At 31.9% G+C, this 14,899-nt stretch overlaps 2 protein-coding genes across 9 annotated transcripts in view; one reads left to right on the plus strand and one right to left on the minus strand.

The window, feature by feature from the left end:
- The first annotated feature begins 2,704 nt into the window (after positions 1–2,704).
- On the plus strand, positions 2,705–4,998 carry LOC126744750 (uncharacterized). The gene is made up of 5 exons (XM_050452304.1): positions 2,705–2,960; positions 3,018–3,139; positions 3,194–3,286; positions 3,900–3,957; positions 4,848–4,998. The coding sequence occupies exons 1-5, from the start codon at positions 2,958–2,960 to the stop codon at positions 4,911–4,913; spliced, it is 342 nt and encodes a 113-aa protein (XP_050308261.1). The 5' UTR covers positions 2,705–2,957; the 3' UTR covers positions 4,914–4,998.
- A 6,934-nt stretch (positions 4,999–11,932) lies between these two features.
- LOC126744749 (UDP-N-acetylglucosamine--peptide N-acetylglucosaminyltransferase 110 kDa subunit-like) overlaps positions 11,933–14,899 on the minus strand; it is an 82,546-nt gene continuing 79,579 nt past the window's right edge. For all 8 annotated transcript variants that reach the window (XM_050452295.1, XM_050452296.1, XM_050452297.1 and 5 more), the window contains one exon: positions 11,933–12,536. In XM_050452295.1, coding sequence (XP_050308252.1) covers positions 12,365–12,536 — 172 coding nt within the window. In that variant the 3' untranslated portion in view covers positions 11,933–12,364. The remainder of the gene's footprint in view (positions 12,537–14,899) is intronic.

The raw sequence follows: 14,899 nt of genomic DNA on the forward strand, positions 1-14,899 counted from the left end.
CATGTATGGCCTTATTTATTTATCCCATTAATTAATCTTTAATATGTTTGTCCAATTTAATTGTCATAAAAAGAACATAAATAAAGTGAAATACATCTCCTGCTAAAAAATCTATAATAGCAACATAAAGAATTAAATGACCCCTAAAAATGCACATGTTTCCAGGATAGCACTGTTTATTCAATGGACATCCAAAATTACTCCAATTATTATCCAGTATGTCCAAATACAAGGAATTTTATGTCCATTGAATTTCAAAATATAAAAACGTCCTTTTAAAAAAAATATATGTTACATAGCTTCTCACTTAATGGACTTATATGGTATATATAAGTTTCATATCTTACCTGAATCTATTTTAAGCTGCTTGTAACCTACAATTTAGAGCTGAAAATCTCTAGCTATTTTATTTTCAGAGATATATATGAGCGTACGTGTCCCTTGAAATTCTAACGTTTTTTAAAGGCAAATTAATTTATTCGTAAATATTTAAAAAAAATCTTGTCACTTCCACGGCATCCGAAGCAATTTCCCTTACTTTTCTTTCTCAAACATACGTGAAGCAATCAATATATATTTTAGTTTTTTATTTGAATGCGTGTTTACAGTATATTGCTCATACACTAATTCTAAAGCTTAATAAACCATTACAGTATCCCAGATATCAATAGTTATATTTTCGCAACTAGAAATCAAGATATTCAGTTGCCAAGTTAGAGATAAATTATTTTATTTCTTCCAGGCACTCCTGTGATAAAAATATCAATATCTTGATTTCTAGTGTATGAATTTCAATAATTTTTTCAGTAGTTACTTGAAGAGCCCTTGGAGTATCCTAGAAATCAATAATTACAATATCTTAGCCACTAGAAATCAAGATATTCAGTTGCCAATAAGAGACAAATTATTTTATTTCTTCCAGGTACTCCTGTGCTAAAAATATCAATATCTTGATTTCTATTGTATGGATTTCAATTATTTTTTCAGTATTTGCTTTAAAAGCCCTTGGAATATCCCAGGTATTAATAAATACAACATTTTAGCAACTAGAAATCAAGATATTCAGTTGCCAATAAAAGACAAATTATTTTAATTCTTCCAGGCACTCCTGTGCTAAAAATATCAATATCTTGATTTCTAGTGTATGGATTTCAATTATTTTTTCAGTATTTGCTTTAAAAGCCCTTGGAATATCCCAAGTATTAATAAATACAACATTTTAGCAACTGGAAATCAAGATATTCAGTTGCCAGTAAGAGACAAATTATTTTATTTCTTCCAGGCACTCCTGTGCTAAAAATATCAATATCTTGATTTCTAGTGTATGAATTTCAATATTTTTTTCAGTAGTTACTTGAAGTGCCCTTGGAGTATCCTAGAAATCAATAATTACAATATCTTAGCCACTAGAAATCAAGATATTCAGTTGCCAATAAGAGAAAAATTATTTTATTTCTTCCAAGCACTCCTGTGATAAAAATATCAATATCTTGATTTCTAGTGTATGGATTTTAATTATTTTTTCAGTATTTGCTTTAAAAGCCCTTGGAATATCCCAGGTATTAATAAATACAACATTTTAGCAACTAGAAATCAAGATATTCAGTTGCCAATAAGAGACAAATCATTTTATTTCTTCCAGGCACTCCTGTGATAAAAATATCAATATCTTGATTTCGAATGTATAGATTTGGTATAAAAATGACTTTAAATTGCAGGTAAAAAATTGTAATGGCTTTAAATGCCTGCCCTAACTACCCTATAAGAAATAACATCATGAAAAATCTTCAAATGCAGAAATAAGTTGATTTCAATTTGCTTCAAATGACTGGCTTCAATTACTAAGAACAAATTTGAAATGCGTGGAATAGAATTGAAAATCATTGCAGATAAGTGAAATTCATAATACCTATTTTAATTACCTGAAACATACAAAAATTACTTTAAATATTGTTCAAATAAATCATAATTTCAATGATTTATTTGAATATGGACTTAAAAACCAGGAAGACATTTCGAATGCATGGAATAAAATAGAAAACTATTTCAAGACGTCGGGAATCTTTAGGAAGATATAAAAATTGCCGCGAATATCACAAGAAGAACCTTAAAATTATTGCGAACTAAGATCATAAAAGTTTATTTCCCTAAGAATCTTATATACAATTTGTTATATAAATAAAACTCATTTTAAGACATTGAAATTAATATAATGACTCCAATAATGCTTTCCCTAGCACATATATAACCCCTAAACCCCTTTTGCTATTATCCTATTAATAGTTCTGATAGTTAATGGTATAGATCGAATAAAGTCTAGAAGTGAAGTGATTTTATTACTACAAGTTTAAATGTCTTGAGTTAATGCTAATTTTATCGGAAATCTAATGAGGCATTAGGAAAGGTCCGATTAATTCCTAAAAAAATTATTACATCAAATTGAAATATAAAGACTTTGATTATTATATAATTTTGTATGGGCTCTAATTGCTAAAGTCAAATACAGTGTTGAATGAGCTATTTATTATGTAATAAGATTTTTGTCATTTCTGCATTAGAAACGAAGAATGTGAATGATGAGCAAGGTCTAAGGATATTTAATACAACAATTGCAAAAAATAACTGCTGGACGTTCCACAACAAGTAAAGTAATTCTTGGATCACATATTGTTTCAGAGTTTTATGGAGTGGCCAGCGAGAAATGCCGGTTTAAATCTCTTCCCAGAAATAAGGATCCCAGAACACACAAGATGCAAATAACGTTTTAAATATTAACGCGAACTCAGCCATATGAAATAAATGTACTGAACGTAATCCAATTTTAATGTTTAATGTCGCGGATATTTCCTGTGGAGTATAAATGTTGAACCGACTGAGTGTAGCTTTCATTCAGTCAAATATCTTACTAAGGATACCGTCTCCTTTTCTCTCTTTCTTCTTAATAAATAAATACAAATATGGTAAGATTACTCAGAAACTATTTATTTAAATCATTATAACCAAATAATATTTGTTAGCAAACCAAAAGTAGCAATACATGCCAAAAACTCACCCTTCTGGTACTGCTATCTCTTATGTTGTCCGTGACAATTCTGCAAGGGAAAGTTGCTAACTGTAGACCACTACCTCAGTGCTGCAGGTAATTTTTTTTAGTAAATTCCAAATGAAGTGTGCTTAAGCAGTGTTTTTTTAGGCGATTTGTGTTCTCTCCTGCGTGTAGAGGAGTAGCAGCCAAACGCAATTTACCTGTATCAATTATAGAGGACAACGTAATCCGTGATCCAAGGTAAGGAAATTTGTAATTACAAGTTTGTGTTAAGAAAGTTTATTTGTTATAGTCAATATTTAAGAATTTTAAATATTTCAGCCTTTAAGGAATTTACTGACGTCTTTTTTAGGACTAGTTGGTGTTGACGTTCTATAGCCTATAGACCAGGAATGCTTTATTTACGTTAATTTAGATCATGGATTTTAGGATAAAAACGTGATTTTGGGTTAATCGTTAGGAAAAATTTGCCTCATATTCTTGTTAAATTTTCATATAAGAACGTTTCTTAAATAAAGACAATTTTGTCAACCAACGTTCAAGCATTGCTATATTTGATTTATTCATTAGCAGACATAATCCAGGAACTTATTATAATTAAAATATTTAATAATAACTTAAAATATTTCAGTTTTTTTTTAATGTTCCTGGGATAATTTTCAGAATTTTCATTGAACATTTGTTAAGTTTCACGTGAATATTTACGGAATATATTGTGCTATTTTGACCTCAACAATATCCTATACTTGGCTTAAGTTATTAGTCTTTGGAAATCTACCTACTCACTATAGTTTTCATATACATTTATGTTATTTTCAATTCTCACTTTTTATATAGAAATTTTCAATTTTAGGTTCTTCGCAGCAGATCTCGATTATGCTAGCGACAACGACTTTAAAAATGCTCTAGTTGTAAGTACTGATTTATTATTTAAGTTTTCATTAAAAAAAAAAGAGATTCAACAATATTCTTATAATGGTGATCCAGAAATATCCCAAAAAGGTTTTTTCAATTGCGTTTTCATGCACAAAACGATGGTCTTGAACTTTCATTAAATGGATCTCCTTGTTATTAGTTAGCAAAATATTATGAAAGAAATCATATTTTAAGGAGATAATTGAACAATTAAATTCAGTAGGAACCCAAAAAAATTACTTTAAATGCACTTTTAGGCCAGGATATGCAATACACTTTAGATCGGATTATCTGTCTGAGACTAAAATTGTAATGAAAAGATGCTCGTTATACACTTTAAGAGACTTCAAGTAAAAAATAAACCGATTAACTCACGTTTGTCGATATCATTATTAATTCCAATTAATTGTCTTTAAATATCAAGATTTTATTGCATTTTAAGCAAATTCAAACAGTAATTGAAAAAACACTATATAAAACAAAAAAAATGTTTTTTCAAACAAATTTTGCATTTACGTACATATCTCTGTACGGATAAATCTCTCTCTTTGTTTTATAGGTGTTTACTTATGTTTAATAGAAAATCAGTAATGCCGCATCTTAAAATAATTTATTTTGTTATATTTTATATTAATCAAATGCAAACTTTACAGAAGTTTTATTTACTTCCAGAATTTTCATTGTTTTCAAATAATTTAGGGTTGCAATTTCTACTGCTACGGTTGATTAATAGCACCCTCTAGACTAGTCTAAACAAATTCAACAATAAAAAAGTAAATTATAGGAATGACTTGCCTGCGACACCTGGTATAGGGTAATAACGTTCAGACTTTAACTGCACTATAATCATTTTAAAAATAATGTTTTAATATTTTATTTTTATTAGGAAAATATTGGAAGCATGAGCCGTTTGAAAATGGAAGCCGAAGAACATGGCGAGTATGCAAGTTAAAATAAGAATCTTTTAAATGTAATAAGATAACAAGGGACTCTTTAATAGGAAAAGTGTTACCAGTTAATAAAAATATTACTTAGCACTATAATTTTTGATTTTCCTTTTTTCCCTACCCGGCAGGTTTTCACTGGTTTCTTCAAGGGCAGAAAACAGTCAGAAAACTGAAGGAAAAAACTAAAATGCTAAAGCAGAGTAAGAAGCATAAATATTAAAATTTTACATAATTTTTATAGGCCTAAGTATAGTCTATTTAAAATGAATTCGAACAGCAAAAAAACCAAATCACAATGAATAAGCGGCATCTTCTTTATTAAGCATAGGCGTGCAAAAAATAGAGAGCTATTATTTCTTAAAATATTTTAAAAATCCATTTATTGCTTATATTTATTAAAATTTTAATGGCCATATGCACCGTGGTATTTAAGCTCCGCATTAGGCTTAAGCCTTCGATTTTACATGTAAAATCAGTGGCTTGAGCACAGAATAAACGATCTCACAGAAGCGAAGGCTTGCGTCGGCTCCTTTGATATCCGTGAACCAGTTTTTTATAAGCCCAACTGACAGATGCACCCGACGCAAGTACACTGAGATATCTGTAAAGTTGTAGTAAACGCATACACCGAACGAAGTGCTTTTATTTTTAAAATCAAAATGGTTATATTCATATAATACGGGAGCAAACTACAAAATTTAGTTACATTTCAAATAGGATTTTTTTTTGTTAAGGCTTATATTAGTTCTTGCTTTTTAGAATAATTATAATAATCATTATTTTTATAAAAATTGTTATTTGACAGTTTTGATACACGATAGAGGTGTAGGTTAGTATACTTTTAATTTGTTTTGGAATGGAACTTTTGTGTTAGTTGTTTTATGATAATGGTAAATAATATTTGCCTTTAGTAAGGCACTAGCTGAAAAAAAATCTGCTATTTGTGTGATGTTAATATGTTAACAATATACATATACATATGTACATAGGTAGGTATTTTTAAATTAAATTTTAGCTGGAAGGTTTTATACGCAGGTATTTTTTTTCGTATGTTTTAAACACAACACATTTAAGAGTAGGTATCATCGGCTTTTATATGTAAAAAGATATATATGTATGTATTATTATATACATATGTAGGTACCACACATACGTCCATATTCTATAAATGTATTATACGTTGTATAGTCGCCGTCCATACTAGTCTGGAACAAAATATAAGATTTTTAAGGGTTTTACTACTACTATATTATGCACTTGCATGGGTAAACCAGTCCATAAAAAGACAGATAATTGAAAATTAAAGTCATTATTCTTTATCACATAAAAATACTGTATACCTAAATCGACCTTAATATTTTTATCTATGTACAATGTTATGTACTTGCACCTATGTACACATACATAGATACATATGGTTTAGGTATATATACATATATGTTTATTAAATTAAATAATGTTTATTCTGTATTTATTTGCATGGTACGACAAATTAATTAGGTAATATTCTGAACTTTTCAAAGCTTTTAAACAACTATAATAATAATGAATAATACATAATAATGTAACTTTTCTATACCTACTTTCTTTTATTATTATTATTGCTCACCTCCTAATATCCCTAGGAAAAGAAAATAAACTTTTTCCAGCGACGCTTTTGGCAAAACAACCCCTATATGCACAAAAAGTTGGCATTTTAGTGTTTTTTAAGTTTTTAGCACAACACAAATGAAAGAAAAAACAAAGTCACAGAGCACAGAGGTAAACTCCAAAACAAGGTAATGTGTAATACCTACTTAACAAAAATAAAATAAAAAACAGCACATTACAAAATATCGCAAGTATACACACTAACGCTCGTACTAATACACTAATTATGACCCGATACCCCACGTGGGCGACGACAGTTGTACCCGTTAGAATGGGGGTAAATGGGAGGAGCCTGAACGAAAAACCGGTTCGGTAAAAAAGGGCTAGCCTTCGCTTTTGTGAGATCGTTTATTCTGTGGCTTAAGCCTAAAGCGGAGCTTAAAGACAACGGTGCATATGGCCATAAATCGCTCTATTTTAGGATAGTTATTGCCTGTAATGTTACGCATGTTTTATTATTTAGCTAATATTTTATATACTTTTTTTAGTAGTTTTGTTATAACATATTGAACTTAAATTTGAATAGGTACCCTGTATAGATAAAAACTAGTTATATTCAGTAAAAGTAAGCGATGTATGGATAATGTAATTCAGATGAATTATACGAGGATTTATAAACTTATTATTATTCATTATTATACTTAGTACTTCAAATATTTATAAAAAAACTCAAAAATCACTGTTTGAATCTTCGGAACTGGAGTCCAAACTTGGATTTATAATAATGGGGTTGTGGGGGTGAGAGCAATAAATTTATGAGAGAAAAAGGATAATAAAAATGAACATACCATAGGCTGTTGATACCTTTCTTCTATATACTTGAGCTGCCCGTCACTCCCGCTACCGGCCGGTATTTTTGATAATCGGCAAGGTTTTACGGGATTAGTTACTTAATTTGAGTACTAGTGAAGTATACATTCAAAATGCCATTACTGAACATACCGCTCGCTTAAAATGTGAATTTTACAATTAACATACAAGCCCCAAAACAAAAAAAAAATTTAATTTATCACTTATTTCGAAATAAGAACATTAATTAAAATATAATAAAAATAATAATAAAAATTTAATAAGAGTGTAATAAGAAAAATTAATTGACTGGTAGAGGACATTTTATTCACTGGGCGAATAAAAGTTCCCTTACTAGTTTTTAATGTGACAACTCTTGTGATGCCATCGCGACCGGGATATGCGTGAGTAACTCGACCCAAAGACCATTTATAAGAAGGTAAATAATCTTCTTTAATTAAGACTAAAGTGTTTGGTATTATATGTACTGTATTTTTTGTCCATTTACTGCGTTGCATTAGAGTATGTAAATATTCTGTGTGCCATCTGGCCCAAAAACTTTAACGAAGTTGTTGCAATAATTGCCAGCGTGAAAGACGACCAATATTGATAGCACCCAAGTCAGGTTTAGGAAAAGAATTCAAAGGGGCGAGTGTTAGGAAATGTCCTGGAGTTAAAACCTTAAAATCATTTGGGTCCGAGCTTTGAGGGCTTAAGGGGCGAGAGTTAAGAACACTTTCTATTTGAATGAGGACGGTATTGAGTTCTTCAAATGTGAGTGTTTGCATACCAATTACACGAACAAGGTGTGTTTTTACTGATTTGACACCTGCTTCCCACAAACCTCCGAATGCAGAGCCTTAGTTGCCATACATATAAAAAGACAAACATATGCTTTTAAAACCTTAGTACCTCTAACACGGCTTGAGGTTATAGAGAAGGGTCCGGCGTAATCAACACCAACATGAGCAAAGGCCTTTACTGCTGTTAGACGACTAGGGGGTAAGTCACCCATGAGAGGTTGAACTGGCGTAGGGTTAGAGTGAAAACAATTATGACATTTAGAATTGATTCGACGAATGTACCATTCGTCGAATGGTTTTGGAGCCATAATCCAGTATTTTTGGGAGAGAATATATTGAAGAGTTTGTAAGCCAGGGTGTAACATAATTTTATGAGTATATTCTATAATTAAATCCGTTAAACGATTATTGGAAGGTAAGAGAATTGGATGGTTTTTTTCAAAATCAATTTGGCTATATTTAATACGGCCGCCAACGCGTAAAATATCTCTTTTATCGAGAAATGGGGTGAGTTTGCGAAATACTTTTGTTACAAATTTATTAGATTTAAGAGCGTGTATTTCAACTGAAAAACATTCATGTTGAACTAACTTTATGAGGAGGAGCAATGATTCTTCCAATTCAAAAATTGAAAACATTCCATATTTGCGATTTGAGGGTTGAGTTTTACAATTATCAATAAATCTCTTTAAGTAACAAACAGTGTTTTGAATCTTTGTCAGAGAAGAAAATCGATTAATTATTAGTGCAAAGAAAGAAGAAGTCTCAAATGCCGATAAGCATTGAATGCGACATTCTTCGGAGGGTTCGAAAAGTTCAAAATTGCTTGTTGGCCAATTGGAATGAGGTTGAGTAAGCCAAGGGGGCCCCGCCCGCCATAAGTTATTAGTAAGTAAATCCAAGGGAAAAAAACCTCTGGAACCTGGGTCAGCCGGGTTATCCTCTGAAATAACATGATGCCATTTAGGGGGAAAAATTAATTCTTCGATATGAGCAACTCTATTTGCGACAAAGGTTGTCCATTTTCGTGGCTCATTTTTTATCCAACACAAAACAATTGTTGAATCTGTCCAAGCAAAAATCTCATTAATTTTAATTTTATTAGAGAAAACTCCCAAAACATAAGTTACCAATTTTGAGAGTAATACGGCCGCGCGTAACTCTAAGCGGGGAATAGAAATCCTTTTTAAAGGGCATACCTTTGATTTTGAAATAAAAAAATTGGTTTTTATTGAGCCATCTTTATACAAATTTCGTAAGTATACTACTGCACAATATGCGTCCTGACTAGAATCGCAAAATCCGTGCAATTGAGATGAGACTAAATCATTTTCAATGATTCGCCGAGGAATTTTTAATTGAGATAAATTATAAAGTTGCATTCTTATTTTAGTCCAGGTGTCAATAATATATTTTGGAGGCTGGGAATCCCAATCACACCCGCTACTCCAAAGCCTTTGAATTAAAATCTTTAGAAAATACCATACTCGTTCTCTTTTTTAATAACACTCCGAACACAATTCCTCCATATGACTGTTTTATTAATTTCTTCTACAACTGCCCTTATAGTTTCTAATACGAAAGTATCGTTAGTTGGAGATTGATTATATTTTCTAGTTTGGTCCTTTAAAGTAGCCCAAATCATCCCTATGGGATTAAAAATACCGTAGTACGGCGGTAGACGTAATACGGTGTGGCCATTTGCCTCGCAGAGTTTATCGATAACGTATTCTTTTTTTAAATGTTCATTTTTTATGGATTCTAATAAAATTTTCTTTGTGGCTTTTTGTGGAATGCTCATATTTTTGCTTTCCATAAATTTAAGAATTTCATCCTTTTTTTGTGGAATTATTTGGGATTTTTTGATGTAAACGCGAATGGTACGACGTACGACGTTGTCCATCACAAAGTTTTCAGGTAAATTGAGAATCAATTGCTCAGCAAACCATTTTTCAAATAAACATCGCGCTTTCGTAGAGGAGAAATATGCCCATTTAATAGATCAGAAGCTCTACGAAGATATGAAGAACGTTTGAGAAATCCCCAACCTGCCACAGAACAACCTCTTAATGAACCCAGCACAAGCCATCGAGAGAGAAACCAACCACGCAGCAGCTAGCATCAGAACCGCGACCAGAACCAATAGCAGGGCCAAGTAGCGGTTCTGTATCATTTGAAGAATTGTTGCTGGAAACAGTGAGGCAATCGCCCCGCCCTAACGAAAAAGAAAAAGGGTAGCTCCGGGAGCTGAAATTATAACAGCAAAAGAAAAAGGCTGAGCAAGAAAAAGAAGATGAAAGCATAGCGAAAGATAAAGCAAAGAAAGCGAAAAAATTAGCAAAGAAAACAAAGAAGGAATCAAAAAAATAACAGCAAAACATATTAATGAGAGCCCTTCAGATGAAGACGAACCGCAAATTTTAAGTGACAGTGAATCCGACGACGTCACCTTTGAGACTTATGCAAAAAGGTTAGAGGAAGATGAAGAAGCATTAAAACAAGACGAATTGTTTCTCAAAGGGGTAGAAAACCTTAACATTGGAAACTGGGTTTTGGTCTCATTTAAAGGAAAGAAAAGTATAGTTTTCTATGCTGGTCAAATAACAACGCTTGATGAAGAATCGCAACCTACCATTAGGTTTTAAAAAAATCAAACCGAAACGCGCATAGTTCAGTGTTTCACTGGCCTGAACAAGAGGACCATCACTTAGTGGCTGCATCATATATAGAGCGAGTTTTACCAGAACCCACTTTAGGGCGAAGAGGAGAACTAACTTTTCCAGTATCCGTTACCTCATATAACGTTAAATAAATAAAAAAAAAAACATGTCACAGCCTGTTTTGCTCAACTTACCCACGTAATATACTTTTCAGAAAATCTTTGAGTTTTATTCCCTATCATTGCTCCACGAAAAAAGTTCATAACTTCCTTATAAATTAAGATAAGTATCAAGCTATTTTTTTTAACCTAGAATTTTTCATACTATAGTACACTTGCCCCAGATCCATCGGCAGAGTAAGCATATGGCAGTTAGGAGCCGTGAGTACACTTGCCCCATTCTCCGGGGCCGACATGTTTTTTTATTTTGGTTTATAAAAAAAACAAAAGCAGACAAAAAATAAATAAATATGACATTGATTTAACAAAGAAATAAGCTCTGTGCCTACTAAAAATGAACCCGATTTCTCTTTTGGTTTTTTTGTTATGAAATTTTAAAGTGCCACTATCATTTTTTTGATTAAACTTACCCCACTTCACCCTACTTCTTTTTTTTTTTGTATAAACAGGAAAAATTGCAATATTAGAATAAATACTTTTTTGACATCTCAATATCGTATTGTCACATCTGTATCATCTGATGGACATTTGTATATCTATTGAATTTACTCAAAAAAAAATATCTTTATATTTGCAAAAAGAGAAAACTGAAAACATTTGTGCTATCTGGGTTGTACCTATAAAAGCAATGAAGACATACTGACTAATAATACTAACAGCATTGTTACTTTTTGATCTCAAAATAATTCAATTGCAGACCAAAGAAAGAAATAACTGGTGTACTATACGGTAGCGAACAAAAAGTATGGAAACTTTCCAAATTTTTTAATATGGGATCTAAGTCAGGTGAGCCAGAAGGCTAATCTAACTGTTTGGGAAGTTTGCTTAGGACCTCTAATTCCTTTCGGAAAATACATATTAAATTGTAAAGTTAGAGGTGCAGTTCCTTTAGATCTGACGATAACATTCATAGAGGTACCAAAAAGAAAAACCCAAAACCAACTTGAAATCACTGGAATATAATAATTAATTCTCGCAATGACAACCTGGCATACAACACGCGCTCGCACTCAAAACTTAAAAATAAATAATACATTTTAATATACTTAACGAACCTAATAAGTATTCACATCATCGATCACTTGCAACTAATGTCTTAAAAGTCCTCTTAAAATAGCAACATTGTCACTAAAAGTACCTATAAATATTAATAAAAAATATTCTCGCTTTATACAAACCAACTTTTTTTTCTTGTTTTTTTTTCTAAACGTCAAAAGGAGTTTTTTGGTAAAAAAAAATTCTCCACTTAAAACCAAAAATAGTAACCGGTCAAGGAGACGATAACGAACAGGATAAGTAGAGCGATGACGGTGAGAGGGCCAAAAAACTCCTTCGGATCGAATCAGTTGAGGAAAACGTCGTCGTCGTCGGTCATCTACGGCCACTTTTTCACGGTCGTGTCGGTGATATGGTCGGGCCTGAGACCGTTGAAGAACCGCTCCCACATTTTCGAGTAGAGCAACTCCAGTCCTTGTGCGTATACTTTGCAATCGAATAAGGGCGAGGTAGATCGGGCGGACCACACTTTGTGTCGCATGGCCTTCAAACTGGAACAAAAAAAAAAAGATATATATTAGTTAATTTTATGTGTCTATATTAATCAATTATTGCGACAAAATATTTAAACAGGCGCTGCAGCACCATTAGTACGGAGTTAAGGTTAACGTCAAAGTGATCTAAATCATCCGCTATGCCGACGACATCGCAATCTTAAGTGATGCTCTCCAGGACCTTTAATGTCCTTTATACTTGATCTACGTGACAAGAGACATGCCTAAACATATACAGATTGGCAAATAGTGATATAAAGTTCCTAACACGCGAGATGTTGCAACGCATCCACCGCGACTGTATAGTTCACTCCAAGATATTGTGGCGTTAACTTTACAGTGTTACTATTTTGCCAAGAGTTTGCAGACGGTAGCTCAGAATTATTGGAGGCTTGGGATGGTTCGAAGGTTCACTTATGACTGGCTATTAAAGAATATAAACTTGATTATAACTATTAAATCGAAGGGCGCCACTTAGTTTTTTTTTTATAAATGAAAGAAAACTAAGAAAAAAAAATTGGTATATAGGTTTCAATTAACAATTAAATAATTCTGGATAAAGTAGATTTAAAGAGGCAAAAAAAAATATCTTAACAATACAACCAAATTATATTTACATCAAAGATATGTATACACCTCATTTTCTAATCTGTTAAATGTTAATAATTTATTATGAATTAAAATATGAATAATGTTGATATGATTAAATAAAATAAGTTTGCCAAAAGTAACATTTAAATTATGATTAAGCTACTAGGTAGATTTCAGCACTTGAAAAATAAATTGCAATTATTAAAGTTTTTAGTAAATATTTGTATTACGCAGGGGAAAGTTCATGAACCTTTTTACCTAAGGCATATCAGCCTTAACCGAGTTATATCTACTTAACTACCAAAAAAGGTACTGAAAAATACTGAACAAAAAAATAACTAAAATTATAGATAAGAAATTGACATATTAAGTTATGATGTTGATTAAATATTTGTAGCAATAAATTGATTTTAAAGATATATTAATAAAAATTTAAATAAGTGAGACAAATCTATGGTTAATAATATTTAAATAAATGGAATAAACTGGCCTGTATATTCCTCCAAGAAATGAACGGCTAGCCTTCAAAATCGAGGTCGTGAATAGCTTAGCTACCTGGACTAGGAATATCTAATACTAGCTCTAGTTCTGGTCCCAGCTCCACCGCTTTCAGCAATTTCCCGGGGAAATCAACAGCCTGTAGCCATCAACAATTGAAGAAGAATAAAGAGGAAAACGGAAAAGTAAAACCCTAAAACAACGGTTGCCATTGTATTCACTGTCGAAAATGAATGGCGTTCAAAATGTGACACACTCACCTTGCTAAGTTTCATTATCTATCCATTAAAATCTTGGGCATCCTGCACCAGAATTATGAAATAAACAGTTCCCTAAAGGAACAAGATTAAGGACTATAAATTATAAGCCATATTGGCCACTTCCTGCTTCACAAACTTCGGAAATAAAAAAACTGGCCTTTTACGTGTGCTTCTACCTGCAACACGGGAACAAGTCCTCGAAAAATGGATGCAGTACCGACTAAATAAGTAACGACCCCACCTCTCGCCTGAGCTGTCAATGTCAATCCAATCAGAGAAAACATCAATCAAGACCAACCAGAAGAGTGACGGACCGTTAACAGAAAGCATGAATAATTAAACCAGGAGAGTGATGCGTTACAGTAGTAATGTGTCATTGACAGTGTGAATTTAAAGAAATATCGATAAAAGAAGTTGACTGAAATTATTAATATAATTATTGAAATTAATGAAATATCAATGGAGCGTTAATGAACATAAGAAATAGAAAAATAAAACGCTACAATATACCGTTCTTTTGTCCGCAATAAAATCCTAATTTTCTCAGAGTCAGAGCCGGATTAGAAATTTAATACTTCAAAATATTAAACATGTACGATTAATGGCAAAAAATGAACGAATTAAACTTGTAATGTTAGGTCTGTATAGGGATGAAAATCGACCAATAATTTACCTTGACGAAACTTGGTGTGACACTCATGAACAAAAAAGAGGGAGTGATTCCTCAAAAAAATGTAACACCAATGCACCCTCAAATAAAGGAAAATTGATAACAATAATAAATGCAGGCTCGGAAAGTGGGTTCGTTCCAAACTGCCTACTACTTCAACTAAAAATATAGCAGATCGCTCGATATATTAAATATGACAATTATCCGATTGGCAACTTTCTATGAGAGAAGAGTTATGAAAATAAAGTAAAATGCACCCCACGCTTTTTACTTTGATTTGAATTATTTTGTTAATAACTTATTATGATCTTTATTTGAGGTAATTAATTCTGATTGTCTGA

Source organism: Anthonomus grandis, chromosome 14 (assembly GCF_022605725.1).
Source record: "Anthonomus grandis grandis chromosome 14, icAntGran1.3, whole genome shotgun sequence".
Classification (NCBI taxonomy): domain Eukaryota; kingdom Metazoa; phylum Arthropoda; class Insecta; order Coleoptera; family Curculionidae; genus Anthonomus; species Anthonomus grandis.